Raw genomic sequence first — 27,702 nt, 5'->3', positions numbered from 1 at the left:
CCAGCATATAGTATAGCTGTTGAAAGAGAACGAAGTATACCATAAATCCACACACTTGGATCAACCTAGTCATAACATGAATGAAATGGAGAAAACATATCAATGAATCTACAGTGCAGTCTATGTATTGTTATGATCTTACATTTGCTCCATTTGCGTCTCTTGTGAAGATTGATGTGCTGATGTGAGGCACATTGTGTAACAATCTAAACCTGACTAGACACATTTTCTTTATTATTTTGGATACTGTAGTGTACAATTCTGTCTGTGGTCGTGTTTATGAGTTAATAAAAAAAGAAAAGGACACAAAAAGGCTTTAGAGGTTTTGTTTCAGAGAATTTGTGACATTTGGGTATTTAAAATAAGCAATCATTGAGTTTGGCACCTAAATCAACATATCCTTATATGGAGCGTCATTTATGATAAGCAACCAATGACTTTCACCTGTGAGATATCAATTGAGTAAATAGGCAGGTCCAGAGAAAAGTAAGGCATGTCATGGTAGAGCCATGCTGATTTTCAGCTGTATAAATTTGGATGGTAGAGCCCCAATGAATCATTGAAACACAAGTGTATCAATAATGGGGTTCTGGCAAGCTGGAGTCGGATTGGTGTTTCTTTTTGCACTGGGTTATTCTGAAGCATATTTTCGGGCAGGCAGAAAAAGTAGTAATTTGATGCCAAATACTTTTATTTCTAAGGCGCTGTCACAAGTTCAGCAGGCTGACTCCAGGAAGCCTCCAATTCCTAAGAAATATGACCCCAGTAACCTTGTATTTGCTCCGCAAGAACTTCCTGTTCATTTTCCTGTCCAGAAACCAGCCAAGAGTGACTTTGGAAAGCCTTCTCAAGATGTTTTTGGTGTTCAGTCAAAAGAGCTGTTGCTGGGTCCAGTGCAAAAACTAACATGGAAGTTTCCAAGCCTACCAGAAGAACCACAGTTGCCAAATGTTCCTTTTGAGTTGCACCGTCCTGTCCCTGCCAAAAGTGTAGCGGCTCGTTGTGCTGAGAACTCTGTATATGTGGAGGTGAAGCAAGATTTCTTTGGGAATGGGAAGCTGCACAAGTCCTCTGCGTTTACACTGGGAGGCTGCACTGCAACTGGAGAAGACCCCTCTGCTCAAGTGCTCATCTTTGAGTCTGAACTGCATGGATGTAGTAGTACAGTAACTGTGAGGTTTCACCCCTTTCTTCTCCTAATCCATTATGGTTCTGAATGGTTTCTGTAACCTGCTTCTAATTCCTGTAGGTGACTGAAGAGGAGTTTGTCTATACGTTCACACTTGTGTACACCCCACAAGAGGTTTTGTCTGGTGTGCCTATTGTTAGGAGCAGTAGTGCGGTGGTTGGTATCGAGTGTCACTATTCAAGGTGAGGGCAGATTTCAAGGTTCCTGGATGTACTAAACTCCCATATAATGACAGTCTATCTTAACTCTTCTGCAGGAAGCATAATGTGAGTAGCGCTGCCTTAATGCCCACTTGGATCCCATATGCTGCTTCTGAAGTTGCAGAGGAGATCTTTGTCTTTTCCCTCCGGCTCATGACTGGTTCGTATAACACGCGATTTAATAAAATGCCAGTGCTTGTGAACTTGTGCTAAAAGCCATCTTTACAGATGACTGGCTGTTCGAGAGACCTTCTAACCAGTACTTCCTGGGTGATATCATAAATATTGAAGCATCTGTGCAGCCATACAACCATGTTCCCATCCGTGTATTTGTGGACAGCTGTGTGGCTACAACAGTCCCTGATCCTGCGTCTGTCCCCAGATACTCCTTCATTGAGAACAGTGGGTAAGTGGTGCACCTCATATACATGTGTCCCACTCTCTGCAAGTATTGCGAGCTGTCTAACTGGGTTTCTTTCCCAGGTGCCTGGTTGATGCCAAGCTCACAGGCTCCAAGTCTCACTTTATGCCCCGAACTCGAGGTGATAAGCTGCAGTTTCAGTTGGAGACGTTCAGGTTCTATCAAGCAGGCAGTGGACTGGTATGTGACCAGCTGTGCAACACTTTGTATAATATGCTACCATGATCTACAAACCACGGTCTCTGCAGGTCTACATCACATGCACACTGAAAGTGTCCGCAACAACTACTCCTGCTCCAATGAGTCCTGAATGGAAAGCTTGTTCGTTCTCTGCTAATGGGTATGCATCCCCCCCCCCCCAAATAAGAGTACAGCTGATTTGGAGCTTGTTCAAACTTAAAGATTTGTCTTGTCAGGTGGGTATCTGCAGATGACTCTCACCAGGTGTGTGACTGCTGTGACACCACCTGTAGTACCAGAAGTGGACGTGATCAGGTTCTTAAAAGTCTGTATCTCTTTATTCAGGTTTCCTTTTGTCCTCTTTCCATGCAGCACTTTTCTCACGGTTTTTCTTGTTTCTCAGATCTGCGGTGGGATAAAGCATCTGTTGGACCCATTAATGTTAAGGAATATGGCCGAAGATGACTTGAAATGCCATGTGACTTGTTAGAAAATTAAAGTTGTTCTTAACATGTGATCTCTTGTCTGCAACTGTTTGTATCCTGTTCTGTGGCTTTGCTTCTCTGCAGTATGAACCACAAATGCAACCTAGCCACAATTCCTAGAAACTTGGGTGACAAATGAATGGCTGTTGACAGTCTTTCATTCATTTGAAAACCGCGGATTCAAATTCCCAATTCATACTAAAACCCTTCTTGCTATGTTTATCTGTGTATAAAGGATGTTTAGAGTTCCTGGAGGACCAGAATTCAGCTTCAACCCGGTTTAAACACACCTGATCAAGATAAATGAAGTCCTTCGGGCTTACTCAAACTAAATGGTACGTGTTGGAGTAGGGTTAGAACTAAACTCTGCAGTGCTGTGGCCCTTCAGGAACTGAGTTTGACAACCCCCTGAGTTTGTGTGGTTTTCAAACTGTTCTTGGAGCCTCCCCAGCAGCATATTTATCTTATTGGACACACCCAGAAGAAGTCATGGAGTACTCCACTAATCAACGGAGGAGTTAATTAAGCTAGGTTACCTCCAAAATGAGGGAGGCTGCAAAATATGTCTTAAAAAAAAATAATTCAATGTTGGTTTCAAAAAATGTCAATGGTTTTAAGGGAAGCAGTTTTTGGGTTGTAACTGGTGTTTGTTGGTTTATCTGAAGGAACCAGCATAAGGTTCACTACAGCCTGAATTCAATGTTTGACCCTAGTCCTGTACTAGCACTACAAAGGTTTCCAGTGCAGATGCTAATCAGGAGTGACTATGGCAATCCTTTTCAAGATCTTTTGGTTGTTCAGTCAAAAGAGCTGTTGCTGGGTCCAGTAGCAAAGCTGACATGGAGTTTTCCAAGCATACCAGAAGAACCAAAGCAGCCAGATGTAGCAGAAATGAGTCGAACCAGACAAATCAAAGAGTCTATCAGAGCTGTGTGCATTGAAACGAGAGCCGAACTCCTCAGGAAGTCATAAATCAGTTCTAGTGCCACAAGAACCAAGCAAGATAACTAACCAACTAACTTGTTCACACAACAGCTTTCAACATTAACACCAATATAACAATTATTGACAATTTTAATTCGAAGAAGAGATTGTCAAATTTATTGTTCGTGATTGGAATGCAACGCTGGACATCACATGTAAACCCAGGAGATCAAGTTAAATACTTGCATTGACTTCCCCCCCAGCCAGTGAAACCAGACTGAAATTCCTAAGGGGGAAGGGCTTTAAACCTTTGTCTTCACAGAAAAGTCCCTTTGCCAGAGAATGGCAAAGAAACTGCTTTTTATACATTATATATGGACCAGAATGAACTCAAAAAGACTTGTAAATGAATCGTTCCATTGCTTAACTCCATATTCATTTATGTGTAACCCACACATTTGACTATCATGTATAATCACTTATTGTGTATGTCTTTTGATAACTATAGGATACATAGTCATGTCTAGTATTGACATAATCGAATTTTCTTGCTTGATATTGTCCTGACAATCATTTATTTGTAAAATATATCATAATCATGTTATAGGAATCATGTCCAAAATTAGACCCTGTGAGGCAAGAACCACATGCTTGGTAAGATAAACAAATGATTTATGATACCCCAGACTCAAGACCATATCTGATTGGTCAAGGCAACATTTGAGGGGTGGCCAACAAGGAAGTTTAAATACTTTGGACCCCATGAAATTTTGCTTTTAGTTCTAGCATTGCTTGTGCTATCAGTCATGCCTTGCTTTTAGTTCCAGCCTTGCTCGTGCTATCAGTCATGCTATTAGTCATGCCTGCTCTTAGCTTTTAGCTTGTAGCTTTGCTACCTAGCTTTAGCTTGTAGCATCTAGCCATGCGGTTAGTCATCATTGTTCTTTGAGCGCGGTTCCGGCGTGCCTGCCTGCTGCTACTATGCCACAATGAGAAGGAACACAACCTAGTCTCGTCAAACTTTATTTCTTTTCTTTTCCGTTTGAGAGTTTCGTGTTCTGAGTTAAGTTTTGTAACGTCGACCTCGTCTGCGCGTTTGAACTCCAACCAGCCACACAACTCCAGCTTCAGCCAACGCCCAAGCACGGGCTCCCCAAGACGTCACTTCAGCCAACTGAACTTCCAGCCAATCAGCGACACCGGGATACCCCTTTCAACTGGAGTCCCTTTCACAGCAAACGAAGGCAACGTATTCCCAGATATTTGTTGTGCTGGTGTATCTAATACAATTTTAACCCCATTGAGGAACTCAATGCGAGCGCTAATTACGTGATTGATGGTTGTTCATGTCTATGCAATTTAACGTATTGCTGTTAACTTGGGATTCCATATTTCCATTCTCTTAAACTCATCTTTCCCTAACTGTCGACCTTCCTGCAACTTGTGTGAATGGGTGTGTGCGTGCGTTTATGTGTTAGATTAGTTTATATGTCTTAGATTTATCTAATAAATCCTTATTCATATTGAAAAGAGAAGTATCTTGTGTTTTGTGCTTACAAGTTAATGTCTTAAACTGCCGATCTTGTTACTGTGCTAATTGATAGTGTTTTCACTATAGTTTGGATATTAGTATCCAGCGCAGATTTGATGTTAAACGGCTCGTTCACTGAATCGCAGGCGCGTCTCCGTGAACAGCCGTGAAACAGTGATTCTGTTCAAATTCCCTTTAAAATCTTAAATGATTCCCTTTGAGCTAAATTGACCTGTTTCCCTTACACAGATGTTCCTTTTAACTTGCGCCATGTCCCTGCCAAAAGTGTAGCAGCTCAGTGCAGAGAGAATTCCAGTGTTGAAAGACTTCTTTGGCACTGGACAACTACTAATGCCCCCTGCTTTTACATTGGGAGGTTGTAACAACTAGAGAGGATCCTTCGTCTCAAGTGCTCATCTTTGAGTCAGAACTGTATGCATGTGGCGGCACACCAATAGTGCTGTTATGGTTCCATTATGTGTGTGTGTAGGTTTCTTTGAGCAACTACTTCACTGCTTAACCCTTTAGGTGACTGAAAATGAGCTTGTCTATATGTTCTCCAACTACACTCCACAAGATGCTTCATATGGTGGTCCTATTGTCAGGAACAGTGGTTCGTATTGAGTCACTATCCAAGGTAAGAACTAAATTCAGGATTTTTAGGCACCCGAATACTGTTAAATTCACCAGTTCTGGTGACTGCCTTGACATAGACTCACTCCTGTCCCACCCACTTTTTAAAACAAAGTTATGCCATTGGATTTGCTTCCATAGTGTGCTAACAACTGTCTTTGCAGGTTTATATAACATGCATAGTGAAGGTGGCTGCAGAAACCACCCCAAGTCCTGAGCAGAAAGCTTGTTAATTATGTTACAGTTTTTCTCAGTCGCTTTGGTACATTTCTCAAATCATTCTTGACATTTGCAAAACAGTAAGTGCATTTCTCAAAACCACTCGTACAAATAACACACCATGGATTACCTGCAAAAGCCAATCTCTTGCTCAAAATCCTTAGATCATCTCTAAAAAAATAAATATGTGTCAATGAACATTTCATGTCAGAACATGCCAAGTCCTTGTGTCATTTACAGATAAGAGATATAACAGTGTACTCTGGAGGGATGTTCTGATGTAAACTATAACAACATTTTGGATGACAGTTACTGTATTGTACAGTATGCCATATGCTTATAAATCCATGTATCCACAAGTACACATGTATACATTACTGTATGTGGGAAATTGATTGAAAGAGACTTGACAGAATTCCCAGTTACACTTTTACTAGTGGTCTGACCAATAATAATAAAAACCTTTACAATGTCATTGTGATATAGAACAGGAAAAAGAAATATTGGCACAAAGATGAAAATCCGCAAATTTTCTGAATTTGTAACTCTTGTGTTGTCCTCTGTCTATACAGTATATGCTTTCTAACTGAAGATTCATGAGATGAACCTTTGAGCTATTTCAGAGAAATGGTTTATCATTGGTTGATCTACATTTTCTTCATTAGTCAAGATTCACTTGCACAATTCATGTTTAATTTACAAATAAATCTAATACTAATGTGTAAAAATAAAAAATGTGCTTGGCAGTTTATGACAACTAGATTAACCTTTTTGCATTTAATGACTATACGATGAATTGAAGACCAGATGTTTTGAGGGGTAAGACTATTGCTATTGAGATTGTATAAGTAATTACTGTTTGTTTGTTTGGCAGGTGGGTTTCTGCAGATGACTCTGACCAGGTGCGTGGCTGCTGCAAAATCACAATCATTAAAGTGCACAATCATGAATTAGTTAGGCAAGTTTAGTCTTTTGACTTAATTACTAAGATAATATTAATCAAAGTTGTTTATAAATGTAATTTAAGAACAGAAAACACAGTTCCCTTTAATTGATGATGACTCAATGATTTTCACCTGTTGCAGGATGTGTAAGTAAGTTAACAAGTCCAGGCAATGGATGTTAGAGAAGTAGAACCAAGTTTATCTAACTACTATACATAAAGGAAATGATCAAGATTCAGCTTTAAGGATCAGAAGGTTTTGGATTATGGGGTTGAGGCACATTTGTTTTGGAGTTGTGTTTATGCTTGCATTTTGCTCGACTGAAGCACAATGGCAAGGAAAGTCAGTACATAAACAGTCCTCAGCTCCTAAATGGATTGAAAACAAGATCCCTCAGGTTCCCCAGAGATTTACCCCCAGTAATCCTTTATTTGAACCAGTAAGGTTTCCTGTCCAGACACCAGTTAGGAGTGGCTTTGGTGAGCCTTCTCAAGATCTTTTGGGTGTTCAGTTAAAAGAGCCGTTGCTGGGTCCAGAAGCAAAGCTAACATGGAGTTTTCCAAGCATACCAGAAGAACCAAAGCAGCCAGATGTTCCTTTTGACTTGCGCCATTCTGTCCCTGCCAAAAGTGTAGCAGCTCAGTGCAGAGAGAATTCAAGTGTTGAAAGACTTCTTTGGCACTGGACAACTACTAATGCCCTCTGCTTTTACACGGGGAGGTTGTAACACCACTAGAGAGGATCCTTCTGCTCAAGTGCTCATCTCTGAGTCAGAACTGCATGGGTGTGGCAGCAGCACGTCATTGGTAAGGTTTGATTTGCAAAATCAGTTTTTTGTTTTATTATGATGGTAGCACATCCAGTATCCTGAATGAAATCAGCACTTATTTTGGATAATGACATTCAATTCCAACTACTGCACCAATGCTTCTGACAATAGGACCACCAGATGAAGCCAGTTTTGGGGTGTGGATGGAGAATGTATAGATGATTTTATCTTCAGTCACCTAAACCGAAAGATTAGAAAAACATTTGCAGTGTAATTGCGGAGGAACTCTTGGTTTTCTCCCTCAGGCTCATGACTGGTTGGTATAATGTGGTTGTAATATACTGTGCTTATGAACCTGGGCTGAAATTCTTTCTTCACAGATGACTGGAGATTTGAGCGACCTTCTACCCAGTACTATTTAAGATCGCATTGATACTGAGGTCATATAACCATGTTCCTCTTTGTGTGTTTGTGGACCGCTGTGTGGCTACTTCGGTCCCTGATACAAGGGCTGTCCCCAGATACTCCTTCATTGAGGACAATGGGTAAGACAAGGTCCTTTGAGTACTGTTCACTTGTGATGTCATAAGGTCTGAAGGTTTTTATTTCCCTCCAAACATAGGTGCCTGTAGTTGATGCCAAGCTCACAGGCCCGGACACAAATTGACAAGTTACAGTTTCAGCTCGAGGCATTCAGATTCCAAGAAGAGATTAGTGTATTTGTATGTATGTAGATAAGTTGTTTGGGTGCATGTTTGGATGGCGTATACAAGTAAACTTTCTCTTTGTAGGTGTATATCACTTGTGTTCTCAAGATGGCTGCAGCATCCACTCCTACTAATGTTGAGAAGAAAGCTTGCTCCTTCTCTGCTAATCATTATGTTGCCATGCCGAATTAAAGTTCCACAGTAATGGTGTGAGAATCTAATGCTTGGTTTATTTGACAGGTGGGTGTCTGCCAACGAGGATGATCAGGTGTGCGGCTGCTGTGAGACAACATGTGGCATTAGGAGTGGAAGTGATCAGCTTCTTAACCCTCTGGCCCTCTTCGTTTAGGAGTCACACTTACCTTTGCGGTCAAAAGTGACCGAAGCCTTGAAATGTACCTTTTTTTTTTTCAGGAAAACCAATGTAATATATTTTGTTCAATAATATTTTTTATTATTATTTATGATTTCTAGGGAATTTTATGATACTATGCAATATTTATACGATTTTAATGAGCTATTTTCTCCATTAGAATTAATATATTCTTTAGCTCTTTATTTAGTTACTATGCAATATTTCACATTAAAATAGTGAAAGCAATTAAAATCCATTTTTTGACATGAGAATTTGTCAATCTGGAGGCATTAAAAAATAAATAAGAATGTGTGTAATGTTGCGTAACCTCTTGTATTAGCACCCTATAGATGTATACAGAGGCTTTTGGATTCCCATAGTTTTTTTTTTTTAGACCTCATCTCTTCTTTATTTAGTTTTTGCATTTAGATCTATATCTAGACATTCTAAAAGATTACTTTTTGTCAAGGTTTAGACATTAGATATTTTTGGTTAGATAAGTATCAGGTTTTACATTGATTACAGTCAAACATTAAAATCTTGTTAGAAAACGAACACCTAGAAAGCATTTTTGTTACTCAGTATTTGATAATTAAAAAATCTAACAAAATAAGGAATGAAAAGTGATCATTCAAAACCCTATAAAAACATTTTTTTATTAATATTTTATTCAATGAACTTCAATAAATGTTACAGAGAGAGAATGAGAATCTCTTTTGGATTTTTTCTATTTATTGATTTTATTTCAATAACTTGGGAGAACAAAAAAAAAATGTCCTCTGATGCAGTCTTACCAGTTTATTTGTGTGTGTGTGTGAGAGAGAGAGAGAGAGAAAGCACGACTTTAGTTTTTTTTTCATTTATTGATTTCACATATTCTCACAATTCTCTTGCAGTCAATTCATTTCTCTGTGTGTGCACGTGAGAGCGAGCCCCTTTTGTATTTTTTCCTTTTATTGATTGGTGTCTATTTTGCACTCCTGATATTCTTTTTGTATTTCCATTCATTTCCTATGTTGGTCATATTTGACCACAAAGAAGGTAAGACTATTTTTTTTTGGACTCTTTAACATATCCAAATCATGTCCATGATTTTTTTTGTGTGTTCAGAAGGTATAGACTTCTGTAGTATTGCTGATCACTGTCTATTGTATAGATACATCTGCTCTTTACAGAGAATGTGCAGTCATCTTGGGGTGAATTCTAAACCGGAGAGAGCATCTCTATGCCCTACTCCCATTACTGTCTTCTATAAGTGTTTGTAACTTTCTTGATGAAGTGTATGTCTGACCAATTATTACCTTGACAATGCTTGCATGTGCATGTGTGTGCAGCAATCAGCACTCCATTAATTGTTGCAAATGGACATTTTCTTGTCTAATTTGTTGTGGCAGGGTTTTTTTCTTCTTCTTTAAAACTAAATTTGCTTGCACTACCATCTTAAATCATTTATATGACTGACAAAATATTTTGTCCTACATCAAAATGGGCAAATGTAATTAGATTGAAGTATTTTATTGTAAAGTATACTTCAATATACTTTGTAATTCATTTATAACTGAATATTTATTTTTTTCAGAGGCATTCAAATTAAGCATCAATGAGGTCGTCTCAAATTTTTCTGCCCAGTAGATTTGAACAACTTTAAGCATGACGTGCCAATTTTTTTCCAAAATAAAAGTGCAACTACAGTCTCTTATTAACATACTGAATTGGCCCAACTCATCTGTTTAACAATCCATAGGTGATTCCATATAGACCAAATAACCTGTTATGCAGGCCAAACTAAGGTTGTTTTGAGGCATTTAAGAACCAAAACAAAAATCTTAATCTTTCATTTTATATATAGCCTCATTTCCCAGCTGCAATGCTGGTGTCTTCCCAGTAGATGGTAGATACTTAGTTTTTTCCCCATTATATTACTTTCTTGAATGCTACACTAAAATGCTCAGTACCTCCCTTTGCTATTAAATGTGACTCTTGAACATCTGTTTCCAATAAGCCAGAGTCACCCCTCACTAACAGTTGATCACTAATAAGGTCTTCATGTTCCTATCTCTCTCTCTCCATATACCAAAGATCTGTTAGTTTGCTCTTTAATTTTTAAATACATTTTTAGTAACAAATTAGTATGTAATGGTCTAAATCTACCAATATTTTTAATGTAACTTTTATGTTCTTCTCTGTTTTTCTATGACTTCAGAAGACTGTTGCAAGAGTTGCATGTCCTGATTTACAAGGCTTTGATGGCATTTGTCATTTTTGAAGGTTGACAGCCCTGTCATTGCATGGAAAAAAAATATACAAGATTATGCACGATTCTGCTAATTTTCCTTAAAATTTCCAAAGAAAAGAAAGCCATAGAGGTCTGGAATACGGTGCCTGAATGTGACCTGGTCAGTTCCCTTAGTTTTGTCGTGGCCGCAATATAACTCATGGGAACGTGATATGTCATGGGCATGAGATATTAATTTGTGAGAACATCATATTAACTTGTGAGAATGCATATTATGTCGTGGCCATGAGATCATTTTGCCGAGGTATACAACATCCTTATCTCGTGGCCTCGAGATGTTGAGCGAACGACATCCATTTCTTGTGGCCATGACTTCTTATGTTGGCGGAACAACATTTTTTCTTGTGGTCACAAGTTTAATATGTAAACAAACCTGTTTGAGCATACCAGCTTTGGATTATCAGAGAGGGACTGAATTAAGAAATTATTTTATTAACCATAGGCCTTGGCTACCAAACTGTATTACGTGTGATAGTCAGCATTCAAATGAAGTTTATAATGAATAAATGTTACATAAAGTGCATAATATAAAAACGTAACATATGTAACATTTAATTTAATTTTGGCTAATTAGACTGTAATTATATCTTTTTATTTCGACTAATTAGACTGTAATTATAAATACTATAGTGTTTCATTGAGAAATTATAAAAATATATTGTTCCCTCAACACAAGAACTCATGGCCACAAGAAATGAATGTCATTTGTCTAAACATAGCATCTCAAGGCCACGACATAAGAATGTCCTTACCTGGACAAAAGGATCTAGTGGTCACGAGTCATTATAATCACGTTCCCACGAGTTGATATGACATTCCCTCAAATTAATATCTCGTGCCAACGACACATTATCATAGTCCCGCGCGAGTTATTATGTTATGGCCACGACAAAACTAAGTGAAACAGACCATGTCACCTCACGGGCACCATACTGGAAAGACATGACGTTGAGAATTACTAATCCTTCAATATTATTGATTAAGTTGTACAGACTGTCAGTCGAAGAAGCTGAATAGTTATATACATGATTTATTTCAAAGTGTTCTTATTGTTTTGTTATATACATGATGATGGCCAAAAATGTTTAATCGCCTCTATTTACCTCATATATTAGTCACTACCGATTTAATAAAAACTGCGGAAAATAAATGGGCGAAATCCGGCTATTTCTTGCAAAAGTCTCATCAGAAAATAAACGGAAATTCTGAGGTGGGAGGAGAGCGCGAGGAGCTGCGTCCAATCGCTTGCGACATACAGCTGAAAGAAAAAAAAACGTCCGTTGAAAAGCGTGAGGTGGGGGAGCACGTCAAGCGCTCTAGATTGCCCGCATGATCGCAGCGTGTACTGGTAACGTACATTTCTTTTAGCTCAGTCGGAGAAGTCAATCGTTTAGACCAGCGGAGGAAACGAATGAGATTTCAACCGACTGGCACACAGTGAGCGGCTCGACCTGCCAGCAGATCTCTCACCCCCTTTCTCTTCAGCAGACTGATAAGGAGACCCAGATGGTGAGTTTCTCCGCTTTGATTCAGATGCAGCCAGTGAACCCAGCGACCCCCTCGCCGTCTATTGTGGTGAGGTGCAGAGTCCGCTAGCTAGAGAGCTATCAAGAGCTAATGTAGAATACTGGGCTGAAATTCACTGCTGATGCAGTAATCCATCATTTCAGATTATTTGCTTATTGTAGAGATGTTATTTAAGGGAGCGTTGATATTGGATACAGAAAATGAATACCAATCAGACCTGTGTTGTGAGAGGCTAACGTTAGGTTTCTGGGTCCAGAGCTGTCATGTGTGAAGATGAGTGTTTCCAGATAAATTAAGACCGAAAAGGTAAGAACGTCCAAAAACAAAGCCGTCGACCCAGTTTAGTTCACGGAAAGGTGGAGCGGTTCTTTCGTACCGAGTCGGTCGTAAACGTACACGGGGTTTGTTTGAATTTGTAAATATTTACATTAAATTAATTTAAATATAAATACATTTTAATATTTATCGTACATCCTCGCAGTGTGGCCGTGCATTTTTGCTGTTTTTTTGCATATGATGCTCGATTACATAAAATTGCGTAACCCAGAATGTCTGTGTTCTAATGCATCTTTTCTGCTCTCTGTTCCCTTCTACATTTCTTCATTTCGCAGACACAAAGTGACTTGTAGTGTATTCAGGTTTCACATTCTGTTTGTTTCTTTGTGTGACATTATTAATTGAGACGTTGACATTAATTACTCCTTAACCCAAATTTACCCAGAACTTTAATAGACCAACATCCTTTATTTTGACATTGTATCATGGAAAGCAGTGACTAGGACTAAGCAAAGGTTTTATGTGGAAAGTTATGTAAATGTTTTTGATATACACCAGTGAATCTCGGCCTAATGTTGTCATGGCAACATGTTTGTTTAACTCCTGCCAAGCATCAGCAAAAAAATAATAATAATAAAAAAAAAACCCTTTTAAAAAGCTATTTTGTGAGAGGAAATGTAGATGTTTTGACTTCCACTTTGACTCTTCCATTCTGCATACTCCAGAGTAGAGTCCCAGTTTTACAGTAAATATCACTACTGAATCAAAGTTGAAGAGCATCTTTAGTTTTTTTTTTTGGACTCTTGGTTGCTGTCATTAGTGATAGTGGCACTGTGTTTTGTGGTTAGGGATCACCATCTGGCAGTGGATTGTCTTATCAAACATATGTACGTTCTCAGTTAAATTGGGTCCATTGGGCATTCAGCAGCACAAGGAAAATGCGTTTCAGCAAACGATATGCTTGAGAGATTGCAAATGCTTAAGAAGATGAGATAAAATTAAATGTGATCTCTTTTGGAGTGTTGCTTTTTAATGATGCCTTCTTTAATTAGAGGTGTCAATCTTTTTTGCTGGAGTTCCTCAGGGTTTTTGGGTGAAACTAAGCCCCAAAGATAGTATACACGGAATATTCATGTGGAGATGACAGCCTGCGGCGTCAACGTTCATATATATATATATATATATATATATATATATATATATATATATATATATATATATATATATATATATATATATATATACACACATATACAAACACACACACGCACCCAAACACACACACACACACACCGTGTAGGCATTTCAGGCATTGAAATTGCAGGAGCTTAAAGGTATTTTTGTGAGAGGCTGCAAGAAAACATCCATAGTGGAGTTTTTCTTTTTTTCCTTTTCAAAATCTCATTCATAAAAACATCAGATTATTTAATCATGGGCATAGGTGTGTTGATTCATTCAAGTCTGTTCAAGTCTAGCATCAAATGCAGTGTTTTCTTTTGTACAGTGTTTTTGCATGCTGGGCATCAGTAATTGTTCATGTTTGAGCTGAGTCACACACTGAGGTTCTAGTCCATGGTCTCCTCTAAGTCTCTTGACTATTCTTAGATCTTCATGCTAATGAAATTATGCCAACAAGGACTCTGGGACAGCCTCTGCAGAGTGATAATGGAACCCGTTTTTACTCACAAAAAATATCTCCTTATATGGAGAAAAATAAGAAATTAGGCTCGCTCCAAAGGCCTAAATAGAACTTTCCACTGAGTGACTAGCTGTAGTCAGGGTAGTGGTTATCTGTGGTGTCCCAGCAGAACTTCTTTGACTTCAATATTGGTTCATGTATGTGAAATTTGTAAAATGTATTTTTTATGTAAATGCCGGGATTTTAGTGTCAGTTATTACTATATGTTTGGCCTTTCAAGCTCTTACTGGCATTTAGTTTGACGCAACATGAGACAAGTCACGTTAGACACCTCTTGGGCTCTTTTGTAGCACTTTTTTTTCCGTTGGTAAAATAGCTTTCCAGTGTGAAAATGAGTGTGTGAAATGTCCTATGAAAAGGCAAAAGACAAGAGGTTGGCCACCCCTCATTGTTTGTCAAATCCCATTGAACAGAGCAGTGTCTCTTGGCAATTCTGTCGGGTATGTTTCATGATTTCTGATTGCAAAAGGCACTCCATTTAGTGTGATGAGATCACGGTATGTTAGATGATGATGGCTGTGTTTTGTGATGTATGACAAAGTGCCTAGATCAAGTTTCGAACTCCGTCTGAACTGGTTTGAAAGGCTTAAAAAAAGGGATGTGTCCTAGCAGTACCAATCTAAGTAAAGACTTTTTGCAGTTGTGTTCTAGTGGCGCCACTTCAGCTTTAACAGGTGAAATTGTACACCGTGCACTTTCTCTTGGTCAGAGGTGTGCTCTGGAGTCAAATGAAGCATTAGACTGTTTCTCTTCAACCCTACCCATAAACAATCTCTTTAAAACATACTGAGCAGGTGTCTTCAGATTGTTTTTCTGCCTCAACACATTTAAAGTTTCACATCCATTTGTAGAGTCCAGTATCAGCTCCTGTCTGCAGCTCAACACATTATTTCAGATTCTTCTTTAGAAGTGTTTAAACACTAGTGTTTTCTGCACACTTAGGCAACTACTTTCACAGTCTGACACAAGGTCTTTCTGATCTCAGCAAGTGTTCAGTCAGTTCTGACTTACGGAAATGAGAAATATATTGGTTGTAGAAGCAGTTAAAGCCCAGGAAATAGGCCTAATGATGGGACAAAACAAAACATGAGGTAGAAATTTGACTAAGCCAAACTGAAGCCTTCATTTAAAACAAATGCAACATGTCATACATCTGTAGATCCAAAGAGTAATTGGCAGGCGAAGGCTATGAGTATTTGCATTTTGTTTGTATCTTGTGTGACTTATCTATCTAAACTGAATGCAGTATAGGCACTAGTGGAGGAAGTCTAACTCTAATTAATTAATGTATGTGTTTTGGTGCCTGAAGGTTAATTTCATTTTCAGTCATAGCTTGACGTTTGCAAAAATGGGCGCTCCAGCATCTTTTACAACATTTCTTCTCATTCATGGAGGCCAGCCAGACTCCCTCAGGGTTGCTTGAATGTCTTATCTGTTTTGCCAGGAGTTTTGTCTTGTAAACATGACTCCGTTCTCTTGTTCTTTTGGGAATTGTTAACATGGCAAATTGTGGCAAAAAGGACATCAGCCAAAAGGTTCACTTTTTAGGTTGCCCTGTTTTTACCTAGTATTCCAGAGGATCCATCCACAAGTGGTCGCCCAAATTAGATTGGCTTTTACACCTAATATTAACTGTCATCTAATAGGCATGTCACCGCATGTTGGTCAGGCATACTGACGATATTCTGTGGGATTTTGCAGTTGTACTACAAATGCAATTTGGTCCTCTGCATCCCAGATCACATCTGAAAGTTGTTTGAATGATCACAGGATGCATTAGACACAAGGCGAACAGAGGTTGTGTGAGTTGGTGACCACATGATGGTTGTTGCCTCCTCAGTCGACTGAACTTCTGCAGCTGATGGGATTTTGTCCAGTTAATAAGATTAAAAGACAGTCTGCGGTCAGGTACCAGAGAGGAAGAGTAATGGAGAGGGAATGTTGTGTTTGCACCGCTTGTGGCTGTGAGAGAGAAAGTAAAATACTGACTTTTGGTAACGGCAGGGCATCACAAATCTGTCAGTGTCTGAGGAAGGAGCAAAGGTTCAAATATGTATATGAACTGGGCCATATTAGGGGTGGAACAGTTCAACATTTTCACGGTTCGGTTTGTTTCATGGTTTTAGAGTCACCGTTTCACTACAGTTCAGTATGTGCTATGTTTATGGAAAAAACTAATAAAAAAAAAGAAGAATATTCTATCCAACTACAAGCAACAGCACAAATAAATACATATTATGTAAATACATGCTATGTCTGCTGTAGTATACTTACCAAGACAAGCATATTGACCATATTTTTGTCTGAATTTGTCCATTTAAACGCAATACTTAAGACAGAGCTTAATATTTGCGTGCGTTCTGAGGCGCAGGTTTGCGCGCTTTGGATGAGCGCACGCACAAATCTTCTCACTGCGTGCAAGCACAAATGCGTTTCAATGTTTAAACTGACAAAGCTTAAATTAGTTTAGTTTAAACCTATATTAACGTGTGCTGTTCAGATCTCATCTGTGAACGCGTGATATCACCACCCGGGTTATGACGGATTAAATGACTGCTCATATTCCAGAATACGGGATTTGCGTTGAACAAAAGTGAATGATTTGTGCAGGATTTTTTTTTCTCCCTTCATCGCTGTTGTTGTAATGTTTGGGAAGCCAGAGTACACATCCATCAACAGAAACCCATATTAGCTGAACCCTGTTTGTTTTAGGCCTACATGTTATTTATAGCAAACCATATTACAGATGCTTTGTCAGATTTAGGTTGAACCGCGGTCCCAGCGTGTGCCAAACCGTGTGTGGTGAACCGAACGATTTTATTTTTATTTTTATTTTTTTATTTTTTATCAGTGAACCGTGCCACCCCTAGGTCATAATGTAATTTTAAATATTCTAAATACTGTTCAAATTTTTGAAATAATTGTATTTTTATTTTATTTTATAATGTCCAAAACACCCGTCCTACTACAAATATTATATATATATATATATATATATATATATATATATATATATATATATATATATATATATATATATATATATATATATATATATATATATATATATATTATTCCACACCTCAATGATTACTTTATATCTAATGGCGTGGTTGCATTTATTTCTTTTAAATGACATTTACACGCAATGCAGTATTTTGAAACAAGGGAGAACATGGTGTTTTTTTTTTCTTTTCTGAGAGTGTTATTGTGAAACACAGAGATTCTGTAAACTGTAATGCAGTGATCTTCAGGGTCTTATGACTGCATATATGGCATACTGTACATACAGCACTCAAGGTGTGTCTCAGTTTGCAGGTCAGCTGATGACTGACTTTTGAGGGTCTCTAGGGAAGGTGGATTGGACCCCATCATCATAAAGTGCATCAGAGCAGAGCACAGGAAGAAGATGTGTCATCACTCCTTCCTGCTACAGTGCAGACGGTTGGGCAGCAGTGCTATCTGTATGTGTGTGCTGAGAGAGTGCGTTTTTCTCCATCTTATGTACAAATAAGGCAAAAAGGGACAGATGGCACACGCTGAGATAGTACCCTGCTCCATTACTTTGTGTGCTTCTATTATGTGTGTAATAACACACTCACACATCTCTAATCCCGTTTTTGACACCATTTCAACTGTGACTGACCGGAGCATCTTTGTTTTGGATTTATTAGTTTGTGGCATTATTTTATTGCACTTTTGCTAACTAGAAGACAGAAAGTGCCTAAAACTTTTTTTTGTTTTTTTTGTAGTAGTAATAGAAATAGAGTAACAGAAAATGGCTCCTTTTGCACCATTTTCTTTAAATGTAAATGGTGTTTTTGATTTTCTTTGATTTTAAATACAGTTCACACAAATATGTAAATGGCTCGTAAACAAAAATGTTACACAAACGTTCTGAAACAGGAAGTGGGCTGAGGGTTGTCTTGCACTCAGGGTGTGTTGTGACTTTATCAGATCTGAAGTTGAATCATGTTGGCTTCTCGTTTTACTGCTAAGCACTGGCCAATACATAGTAAATGGTTCTTTCTTTATTGACTTCTAGGGGATGACCACATTATATATTGTATAATAATACACTTCACAAGCCAGTGCATATACACATTGCACTTCCCTTTGTGACACATGCTTTGAAAGTGCATTGCAGATCTATTGAAAGCATCTTTTTCACAGCAAAACTGGAATGAAATCAAAAATGTTGTTGGTATTATTGCGTGTGATCTAAAGAATTACGAAAAACGGGAGAAAACACATACATGCATGCATACATGCAATAAATATTTGATACTTTTTTTTCTCAAAATGGAATAAATCCATTGAATCAATATGAAAGTTTTTCAACATTTTTCATGTTGAAACTGATGAAAATACATAACATAGTAAGTTGATCCACATATGAAGCCTCTGAACTTGGTCAATACTAATCTCATATACAGGTACTGGACTAAAAATACATTTATCAGTCATTGCTTCCAACATGAATTCAACGGGTCATCTTGTTAATGCTATAAATTAATTACAGCAATAAAATTTAATCATGAACATGAACAACATTATTACATTACACCACATAAATTCCAAAATTAAATTTCCCTTACATTCAACCTTCAAAAGTGCATTCATCTTTGCCATTTTACATTGATTTAGTTGACTAGTGCTATGTACTTTATTAACAAAGACATAAATGGCATTAATAAAAAGACTGACAAGCTTCACAATATCGCATTCATAATCAAATGTGATTAATCTAATGAACGCGATATTGAGTAGCTTGTCACTGATCTACAGCTCTGTGTAGTAAATGCATCTGAATAATTTCCATCTGAAAGCACGTGATGGAGATTTTCTGGCACTATTACTCCAGAACCAGCTTTACTGACGAGATGCGCATGACAATCACATGCGATTTATCGTGAAGCCCTTATTTGTTGATCACAAAGTACAAAGTAAATGAGGAAAACTAGGATGCCAGGTGGATTCAAAGCGTCGCCATTACGGTTTACAATGCTTGGAATTGTGCTATGTGATTGTTTGTTACCGTTACAGTGCGTGGAATGCACTCTGTTGCAATGCTAAACAAATCGTGATTCATTTAGGGGTAGGAGTTTAAATGAATGCATGTTTGAGGGGAACTTACTGTCTTTACAAAAGTTTAGATGGTATTTTTTCTCTTCATCTTTCCTTTGTACAGTATAATGCAGATTAGACTTCATAAGTACAGGACCACTACGTTTACAGCAGAAACCAAGGAAACACTTTAAGCGCCACCTGCTGGCAGAGTGAATCTGCATCTCATGTAGATATTTTTATGTATGGTTTCACAAAACCGAAGTCAAACCATTTCAAAATGATTTAATTTAGATTAAAAACTGCTCATGTTGCATGTGTGCAGCATCTTTGTTTGTATTATGATTTAAATGCAGTGGTTGCCTTTAATTTTAAATGGAAAAAGCACAGGCAAAGCCTTATTTTGTTTATATGAAGAGATTTATTTTATTTGTGTTACTTTTTTTTATTTGATTTGGGGCTTGTTTTAAAATTTCAGTTTAGTTTTGTTATTTACATTTACATTCTATTTAAATTTTGGTGGTTTTATCCAAAGCGATTTAAATCGAATCATGAAATCAAAATCAAGAATCGAATCGTGAGTTGAGTGAATCGTTTCATTCCTAATATAAATTATTGTTTTACAAAAACTTGTTTTTGAGTGTTAAAAACAAAAGTAAAAATTTTTAAATCAGTGGTTGTTTGACTAAATCAAATCAGATTTGCCCATAAACTATTCGTTTTTAATATTATCCTTTTTCCGTGTGTGTTATTTTGATCAGTAACTGTCCGACAAAATAGTTTGAACTTTTACTGCACTTTGCAGCCAATGAATCACAAATTAGCTCACTTTCGCATTGAAAAATGAAGTGGATAATCCTAAGCAAATAATTAATGAAAAGATGCAGTATTTCAAGAGAATTTGTTAGTAGCTGATACTGATAATGTTTTTTCTCTGATTCTGTTTTTAAGCAAATATTATCATGTTGAGGCTGAGAGGTTGTAATCTCATTTCCGGGCTTTGATAGTATAGGAGTTGAGAGCATGAAGTCCGTCTCGATAATGACTGTTATTTGTGAAAAGTGGTGTTAATGGATGTCTGGTGTGTTATAATGGTCATTACTGATACTTGCTCTGCCTGTCTGAGACAAGAAAATAATATTACTCCTTCTTTTATTTATTTTTTACTACTAGAGAATACACCAACAGTGGGCATAAGTGTGTGCCGTTATACCAGCAGATTTGTTTGCTGTTCAAGCTTTCCATGAAAGAGATGAGTATAGATGCTGTAGTGGAGGTGGAGAGCTGCTCTTGGCTTTCTGACAGACCTGAGCAGTTACATAAAAACCTGTCGGTTCAGCAGATGATTCTTAGACTGCACTGCATTAACATTTTAGACTGTTTTCAGAGTATTTTGTTGCTGCTTCAGTATTGTGCAGGTGTGTCCCAAACCCGGACCCTGTCAATAGCATTTAGTCTGAAATCCATCATAAAGGCTTGGTTCTTAAGTTCCCAATCTCTCCTGTGCATAATTTGGTGCCCTGTTCAGGCTGGCAGCTGTTTTGATTTTAAGCGCTACCAAATATTTGGTGCAGAGTTGACCGTGGGACATGGGCTTGTGTTATGTAATGTCATTTTGTAGCTTTAGACTGGCTGAAACTGAAAGCATGTGTGTGAGGAGGGTCTTTATTTCAAAGGTTGATTGAGTTCGAAACGTTCACCAGGCTTCATTGATTCTTTTTCATGCATTTATGTGTGTGGATACTAGTGGTGTCACGATTTCGATTTTAAATCGAAATCGATCGAAATTAAGTCACAGTCTCGAACTTCGAATTAAAAAATGGAATCGTCGATGCTGCCACGCCCCCATGTTGTATGACGGCAAATAAATGACAAAAATAACCGAGCATTCAACTGATGCTGGCGCGCGCGCGCTATATGGCTTCCGCGAGAGGAAAACTCAATCGGATGCGAAGAAACGGGAGCCCGCGAGCTCATTTCAAACTCTCGCGCGCGCGTGACATGTACTCTGCCCGCAATAAAAGCCCTCGCGCGCAATAAAAGCCCTCGCGCGCGCATGCTCATTCCCCACATCCTCGCGCTCGATCATCTCACCTCTGCTCGCGCAAACAATTTTATTTTTGTCAGTCGTGGGGCGGGGCTTGCTGTTTTAGTTGTTATCTCAAATGTCATTGGTTATTCCCCTTTTCCTAAAGTCAGTATTCGACGCCTGTTAGAAAATGAGTAATAACTCACTTGACTTGACCCATGACTTCATCAGTGGACCAGATACATGCGAGTAATCATTTCTTTTGCTTGTTTAATTTATTTTTGTCTTTAATGTAATTTAATGCATTGTTTATAGAGTAGATCTTTTGTAGATACTTGATTAACTGGAATTCTTCTGATTGCTAGTGATTGGAGTCCTGTAATAAGAGATACACATATTTTACAGACTGTAATGATGCACACACACACACACACACACACACACACACACACACACACACATACTGTACATACATACATAATATATATATATATATATATATATATATATATATATATATATAAATCTTAATGAATGACAGTGAAGTGTTTAACAAGCGTTTTATCTTTAATCTTTTAAATAGATACATCGTAATATTTGAAGGTTAGTTTAGTCATTTTTTATTGTTTTTGTTTGTTTTGTTATGAACTTGAATGTCATCTTTTGTGACTGCACTTACAAAAGAGAAACTGGATGGCAGTTTATTTTAAGTTTTCAATTGACTAAAGATATAAGTTATTGTTACATTATGTTGTTAATAAAAGTTTTAAATTTGACAGTGTAATGTGGTACATTGCAAACAAAGGTCAGATATTATATTACATAAAAGTCTAGTTTGAAAAATGACAATCTGTGCTTTAAAGAGAATAAATGTAAAAATCGAGAATCGAATCGAACCGTGACCTTAGAATCGAAAATGCAATCGAATCGAGGATTTGGAGAATCGTGACACCCCTAGTGGATACACAGAAAAAAGGTGCTTGTAAGAGCATATGGCCTGATGGAGGGCTATAGAAGAGACTGGAGGAAGTGGTTGGAAAGGAACATTTTTGGAGTTAGTCAGGTGAAAAGAACAGTAGTGATGTTGGATGGATGATGTGACAATCTTAGGACCACTGGCTTCATTTTTCTTTTCTTTTTTGCTTTTTGTTTGCAGGATAACAGGAAGACATCTGATGACAAGCCCGTTCAGCGTTCTAAGGTATGCCACTTTATGTTCAAATCCTTCTCGTCTCTTCTTCTTTTTTTTCAATCCTATCTTAACACTCTTTTTTTGTGCAGTAAATCAATCCGTTTTGTTCCTCCATGGGGTTTTGAACTAAATTCAATGTGCAAAACCATTTATTATCTTATACATATTATTTTATAATAAATCTAATGATTAAAACATGAAATGTATGCATAATAAAACGGAAATATGTGGTGATAGAGTATTTACTTTATAAAACATTAAGATAGGACCGATGAAGCTCCAAAAATGAAGTACCTTAATGTAAGTATTTCTGAAGTCATTAAGTGATATTTTGATCTGTTCTTCGATTGAAAAACCAGTGTTTTACCTGTGCTTCCTACCAGTCTTTCAGTTTCAAGACACAGAAGGAGACGTGTGCATCATGTGAGAAGACTGTTTATCCGATGGAGAGATTGGTGGCCAACAACCTCATCTTCCATAACTCGTGCTTCTGCTGCAAGCATTGCAACACCAAACTCAGGTTAGTCACTTCCTCACCAGCATAGCCTGAGGAAACACCAAAAACGAGAGCAGTTAAACGCGCCTTGTACAGTCTTCTTTCGAAAGAAATCCATTTTCTCACCAAGGGTGCATGTATCTGATCAAAAATACAGCACAAACAGTAAAATTGTGAAATCTTATTATCATTTTAAAACAACTGCTTTCTATTTGAATATGTTTTAAAATGATGATTTTTCCTGTTGATGGCAAAGCTGAATTTTCAGCAGCCGTTACTTCAGTCTTCAGTGTCACATAATCCTTCAGAAATCATTCTAATATGCTGATTTGGTGAGGAAAATATACTTTTTTTTTCTAATAGAAAGTTCAAAAGAACAGCTTTGAGACATTTATAATGTTACAAAAGATTTGTCGCATGACTGTCAATTTAATGCAGTAAAGCATTTGTTATTTTTCCTGTATTTCTAACGTTATCTCTTGGCTTCTGCGCTCTGTAGTCTGGGGTCCTATGCAGCACTGGCGGGGGAGTTCTACTGCAAACCACACTTCCAGCAGCTCTTCAAGAGTAAAGGGAACTATGACGAGGGCTTCGGACGCAAGCAGCACAAGGAGCTCTGGGCCTCCAAGGATGCAGAGAGCATCACCAAGACGGCATAATCCTCAGTGATTTCCAAAGCACATATCCCCTCCTCTGGCCAGTGATGACGACCCTTTATATACTCTGCCCTCGTCAACAAACACACACATCCACACAAACACACTTACACAGCCAACAAGCAGTTGAGCCAGGCTTTCTTGGTATAACACCACAATCACAGATATACCACCATGTGATAGGGTCGAATAGCTTCCCTTTTTTGTTTGATTTTCTTTTTTTCTTTATCCCACCCTTTTCCTTCTCTGTTTAGTTTATTTAGCATTTTGTGTTTGTCTTTTTTTTTTTTTTTTTTTTTTTTTTAGTGTTATGGAGTGAACAGTTAGTTGATTGTGACCAAAATCTTTGTATCCTTATAGGTGGGTTGATTCACTTACTAGCATGATTACGATCCTGTCTGGCAGCACTAGTATCAGTTGATTTTCTGTCATAAGAGCTTTCAAGATGGTTTAGATTATACACTCAGGTAAATATTTTGGGTTGTTGCATCAATATTATACAGCAGTCTTTATGTACATGGTGAACTTAAATGTTTTGCTTTATGATTGATTTTTGTCCCTCACTTCAGTTACAGCAGTTGGTACTGTTTTCAGAATTAATGGCTTAACAGCCTTAGTCTTTTATTTTGTCTGCTTTGCTAGCGCAGGGTATTTTATCTGAGAATCTACGGGGTACATAATACTGTAAAGAACTCCCTTTTTCATTCATTTTTTCATCCCTTTTTTTATATTCTTTGAACATTAAGAATTGGTATTTGACAGATACTGTAAGACAGGCCTCTGTGATCTAATTGGACAATATCGTTCTTGTTAAAGGGATAGTTCACGCAAAATTGAATATTCTGTCATTAATTACTTACCCTCATTTTGCTCCAAACCCGCAAAACCTTCATTCAAGGGAGCTACCACATTAAGGCACAGAAACATTGTGGAAAAAAAAAAGCAACATTTGAACCACATATGTCACATGAACTGTTTTAACAATGTTTTTACTACGTTTCTGGGCCTTGAATGTGGTAGTTCCCTTGCTGTCTGCAGGGTCAGAAAGCTCTCGGATTTCATCAGAAATATCTTAATTTGTGTTTGAAGATGAATGAAGGTCTTATGAAGGTCTTATGTGACATTAGGGTGAGTAATTAATGACAGAATTTTCATTTTTGGGTGAACTATCCCTTTAAGAATCGGTATCTTTTACCAAATGTAGTTGTGTAAACAATATTTGCTTATAGTATTTGAGTTTATATTCCCTTTACCGAATATTAATCACTCCGAGTTAATCTGATTACAAATTAAGATTTAAACTTTTTACATTTAGTCTTATATCAGCCATCTCTCTGGCGCCATCTAGTGTTTTGGATGATATTTCTTATTTTACCTAATGTTGTTTATTCTTGGCCATCTTTTAATGCCATATAGTAATATCTATGCTAATTTTATCAAAATAAATATACCTTATGTGTTATTTTAGTCAAATTTTTAAGCAGACTGCACTGCAATTTTTTTTTTTTTTTCATATTGTTGCTCAGTGATTTCTTGCAAAGGCATTTGTACATAAGTACCACTTAGCAGAGTGAATGTACTGTGATGCACTGTACTTTATACTTGCTGCATGGGACCAAGCTTGTTTGACAAATTAAGATATTCACAGGGAACTAGATCTCAGAGGAAATTACATATCTGATGCTTTGCACCGTTGTCTCCCCCCACCCTCCACCACTTCCTGTCATCACATAGATTTTCAGCTGTTTCCTGTGGGCTTCTCTGTGTCTGTGATGGGGTTTCGTGGGACTTTGAGTACATATGTAACTGTGTGGCTCCGAAGCATTGCTCAGGAATATGGATGTGTTATGATACAACAGTGTCACCCCTAGCCAGTTTATCATTAATCACTTTTAACTCTAAATTGACAAACAGTTAGCAAGAGGTTGAGTAAAAAGGGGGTACTGTACATCTAAATGAACACTTTCATCCCAGGTTTTATATGCACATGTCAGCGTGAAACTGTGACTTGTGAATTGTCACTGTGGCCATAAGCTGTGACCTCTCCGGTGGTTAATGTATTTGTGTACAAACATCATTAATGCCATCATGTTGTTTCTTTTAATGAATGAAATGCCTCTGTGTTTTAATATTGCTTTTTGCTTTTATAGTGTAACATGGTAAAGCTATTCTGATATTTCTGTATTTGTTAAAGGGGTCATGAACTGCCATTTCTGACGTACAAGCATTCGCGCCGATTCTGACATGAAAGAGAAATTGATTCACGGCATAACGCAACAGCGCTCCCACTCGATCTAAATAAGTTAGGATTGCAAAGAAGGCTATTTTTCTTGTAATCTTGTAATGTCATCAGTAATCCTCTGTTTGGTTCTCTCTAGTAGGCAATTTTTTCTCCTTCAACAACAAGTGTGAGTAACAGTGGGCGTGGCTAAAGAGGTAGTGATGTTGAAGCAGGCGTTGATGATCTTTTACGGAGGCGGTGCTTAGCCACACTATTACATCATAAAGTGGCACATTCCACAACGAGTTGTTTTCTGGCCTTGGTTTAAATAAAAGCTGTTTTTAAACTAACAAGACATTTTTGAGTTTTGAAACTTAAAGGACGTTTTTATAGTACAGTGACCTGTTATATGTCAAAAGATCAAGGGAAATTGGATTTCTCAGTTCATGATCCCTTTATTAAATGCCATAACGAAGTGATTTGTAAATAGTTTTGCCTTAGTTTTATTGCTATGATAGTAGCTTGTGTTTGTTGTGTCTGCCTTCCAGTGCAATGGCCTTTTGTTTTTTTTATGTTTGAGGAGATTCTCCATTTAGACTTGCTAAGCCATTGAAAATCATCCAAATATTTTAAACAACTTGAACGTCACAAAAGTCCCTGTGTATGCATGGATTTAAGATGACAGTGAAATTAAAATGCATTGCGAGGTTTAGATGAATCAATGAAAGCTCTTGGCAGGAACAGAAATTATTTTTTTCATATTAAGCCTTATCATTTTTGTTGCATTTTTGCTTCAGATCCTTGAACAAGTTCTTTCCAGCTTATGAGTTTTCCCCCCAAATTCATCAGCTTTTTAAAATTTTATAATCAACATCGTTACTTTCTGAAAATGTTGCACCTGTAAATGATTTGGACTTATTTACAATGCATTTTCTTTTCTGACCAAATGTGATTTTAAATTTGGAACAAACTTTCCACAGACACAAATCACTGTGTTTTACGTTATTTGTGTTTGCACACAGTAAGACAAGGTACAAATGACACAATATCCTGCAAACACTTGCTGTCTTTTATAAACTACAGAACAAACAGGTAAAAGGTACACTCTTCTTTGCTCTTTTCCAATGGATTTGTAGTTCTTGAAATGTGAGTGTGTCTTTGTAAATGTATGGATATTTAAGGTTCAAAAAGATTATTTTTAAATGCTGTTTACACTGTCTGCATACTTAGAGTGAGAAAAGATGTAAACAAATGTACGCAAAGTGTATTACTCTATATCTAAAACTTGATCAGTGGAACAAGGTGGCCTTAAAGCAGAAGGAGGTCTTGGCTCTTTACTTGTCTTTTCTGTCCCCCATCAGGTTTATTTTTGTCTTAAATACTTTTATCAGCCCTCTAGTTCAACTGCTACAACAGTTTATAATAAAATGTAATTTTGCTTTCTTTCACTTTCCACGTTGTTGACTCGTCCTTTTCTCCTCATATTTCTTGTTTTTTTTACACACCTTTGGAGTAAAAAAATAAATATGTTGGTGTTTCCTTACAGTGAAGAAATAAAATGAAAATGTTATATAAAATATAAAAAGTTAACTTTTCTTTTTTATAATTGATTTACGAAAATAACTAACTTTTTTTTTTATTTTTTTACATATTTAGAAAAATAAAAATTACAAACACGGACAGCAA

At 37.4% G+C, this 27,702-nt stretch overlaps 2 protein-coding genes across 2 annotated transcripts; both read left to right on the top strand.

Moving 5' to 3' along the window:
- The first annotated feature begins 481 nt into the window (after nt 1-481).
- Nucleotides 482-2,507, top strand: LOC127949509 (zona pellucida sperm-binding protein 3). Its single transcript, XM_052546894.1, has 8 exons — nt 482-1,172; nt 1,250-1,371; nt 1,446-1,549; nt 1,618-1,795; nt 1,873-1,990; nt 2,059-2,150; nt 2,227-2,315; nt 2,394-2,507. Exons 1-8 carry the CDS (start codon nt 582-584, stop codon nt 2,453-2,455), a joined length of 1,356 nt encoding a protein of 451 aa, XP_052402854.1. The 5' UTR covers nt 482-581; the 3' UTR covers nt 2,456-2,507.
- Nucleotides 2,508-12,119: 9,612 nt separating this feature from the next.
- Nucleotides 12,120-27,464, top strand: limd2 (LIM domain containing 2). Its single transcript, XM_052546858.1, has 4 exons — nt 12,120-12,362; nt 22,608-22,652; nt 23,027-23,163; nt 23,639-27,464. The coding sequence occupies exons 1-4, from the start codon at nt 12,360-12,362 to the stop codon at nt 23,796-23,798; spliced, it is 345 nt and encodes a 114-aa protein (XP_052402818.1). The 5' UTR covers nt 12,120-12,359; the 3' UTR covers nt 23,799-27,464.
- Nucleotides 27,465-27,702: the final 238 nt, after the last annotated feature.

This window comes from Carassius gibelio, chromosome A3, assembly GCF_023724105.1.
Source record: "Carassius gibelio isolate Cgi1373 ecotype wild population from Czech Republic chromosome A3, carGib1.2-hapl.c, whole genome shotgun sequence".
In the NCBI taxonomy this organism is placed as follows: domain Eukaryota; kingdom Metazoa; phylum Chordata; class Actinopteri; order Cypriniformes; family Cyprinidae; genus Carassius; species Carassius gibelio.
Note: the sequence above shows the minus strand (reverse complement) of the source record. Positions and strands in the feature narration are given on the sequence as shown.

What these genes read in the sequence shown, in the direction of transcription:
- LOC127949509 (XM_052546894.1), top strand. Translation starts at nt 582, where the DNA reads ATGGGGTTCTGGCAAGCTGGAGTCGGATTGGTGTTTCTTTTTGCACTG. An exon ending in ATCGAGTGTCACTATTCAAG is followed by an intron (nt 1,372 to 1,445) that starts GTGAGGGCAGAT and finishes ACTCTTCTGCAG; the next exon opens with GAAGCATAATGTGAGTAGCG. An exon ending in ATCAAGCAGGCAGTGGACTG is followed by an intron (nt 1,991 to 2,058) that starts GTATGTGACCAG and finishes CGGTCTCTGCAG; the next exon opens with GTCTACATCACATGCACACT.
- limd2 (XM_052546858.1), top strand. An exon ending in AGCCCGTTCAGCGTTCTAAG is followed by an intron (nt 22,653 to 23,026) that starts GTATGCCACTTT and finishes GCTTCCTACCAG; the next exon opens with TCTTTCAGTTTCAAGACACA. An exon ending in CATTGCAACACCAAACTCAG is followed by an intron (nt 23,164 to 23,638) that starts GTTAGTCACTTC and finishes TGCGCTCTGTAG; the next exon opens with TCTGGGGTCCTATGCAGCAC.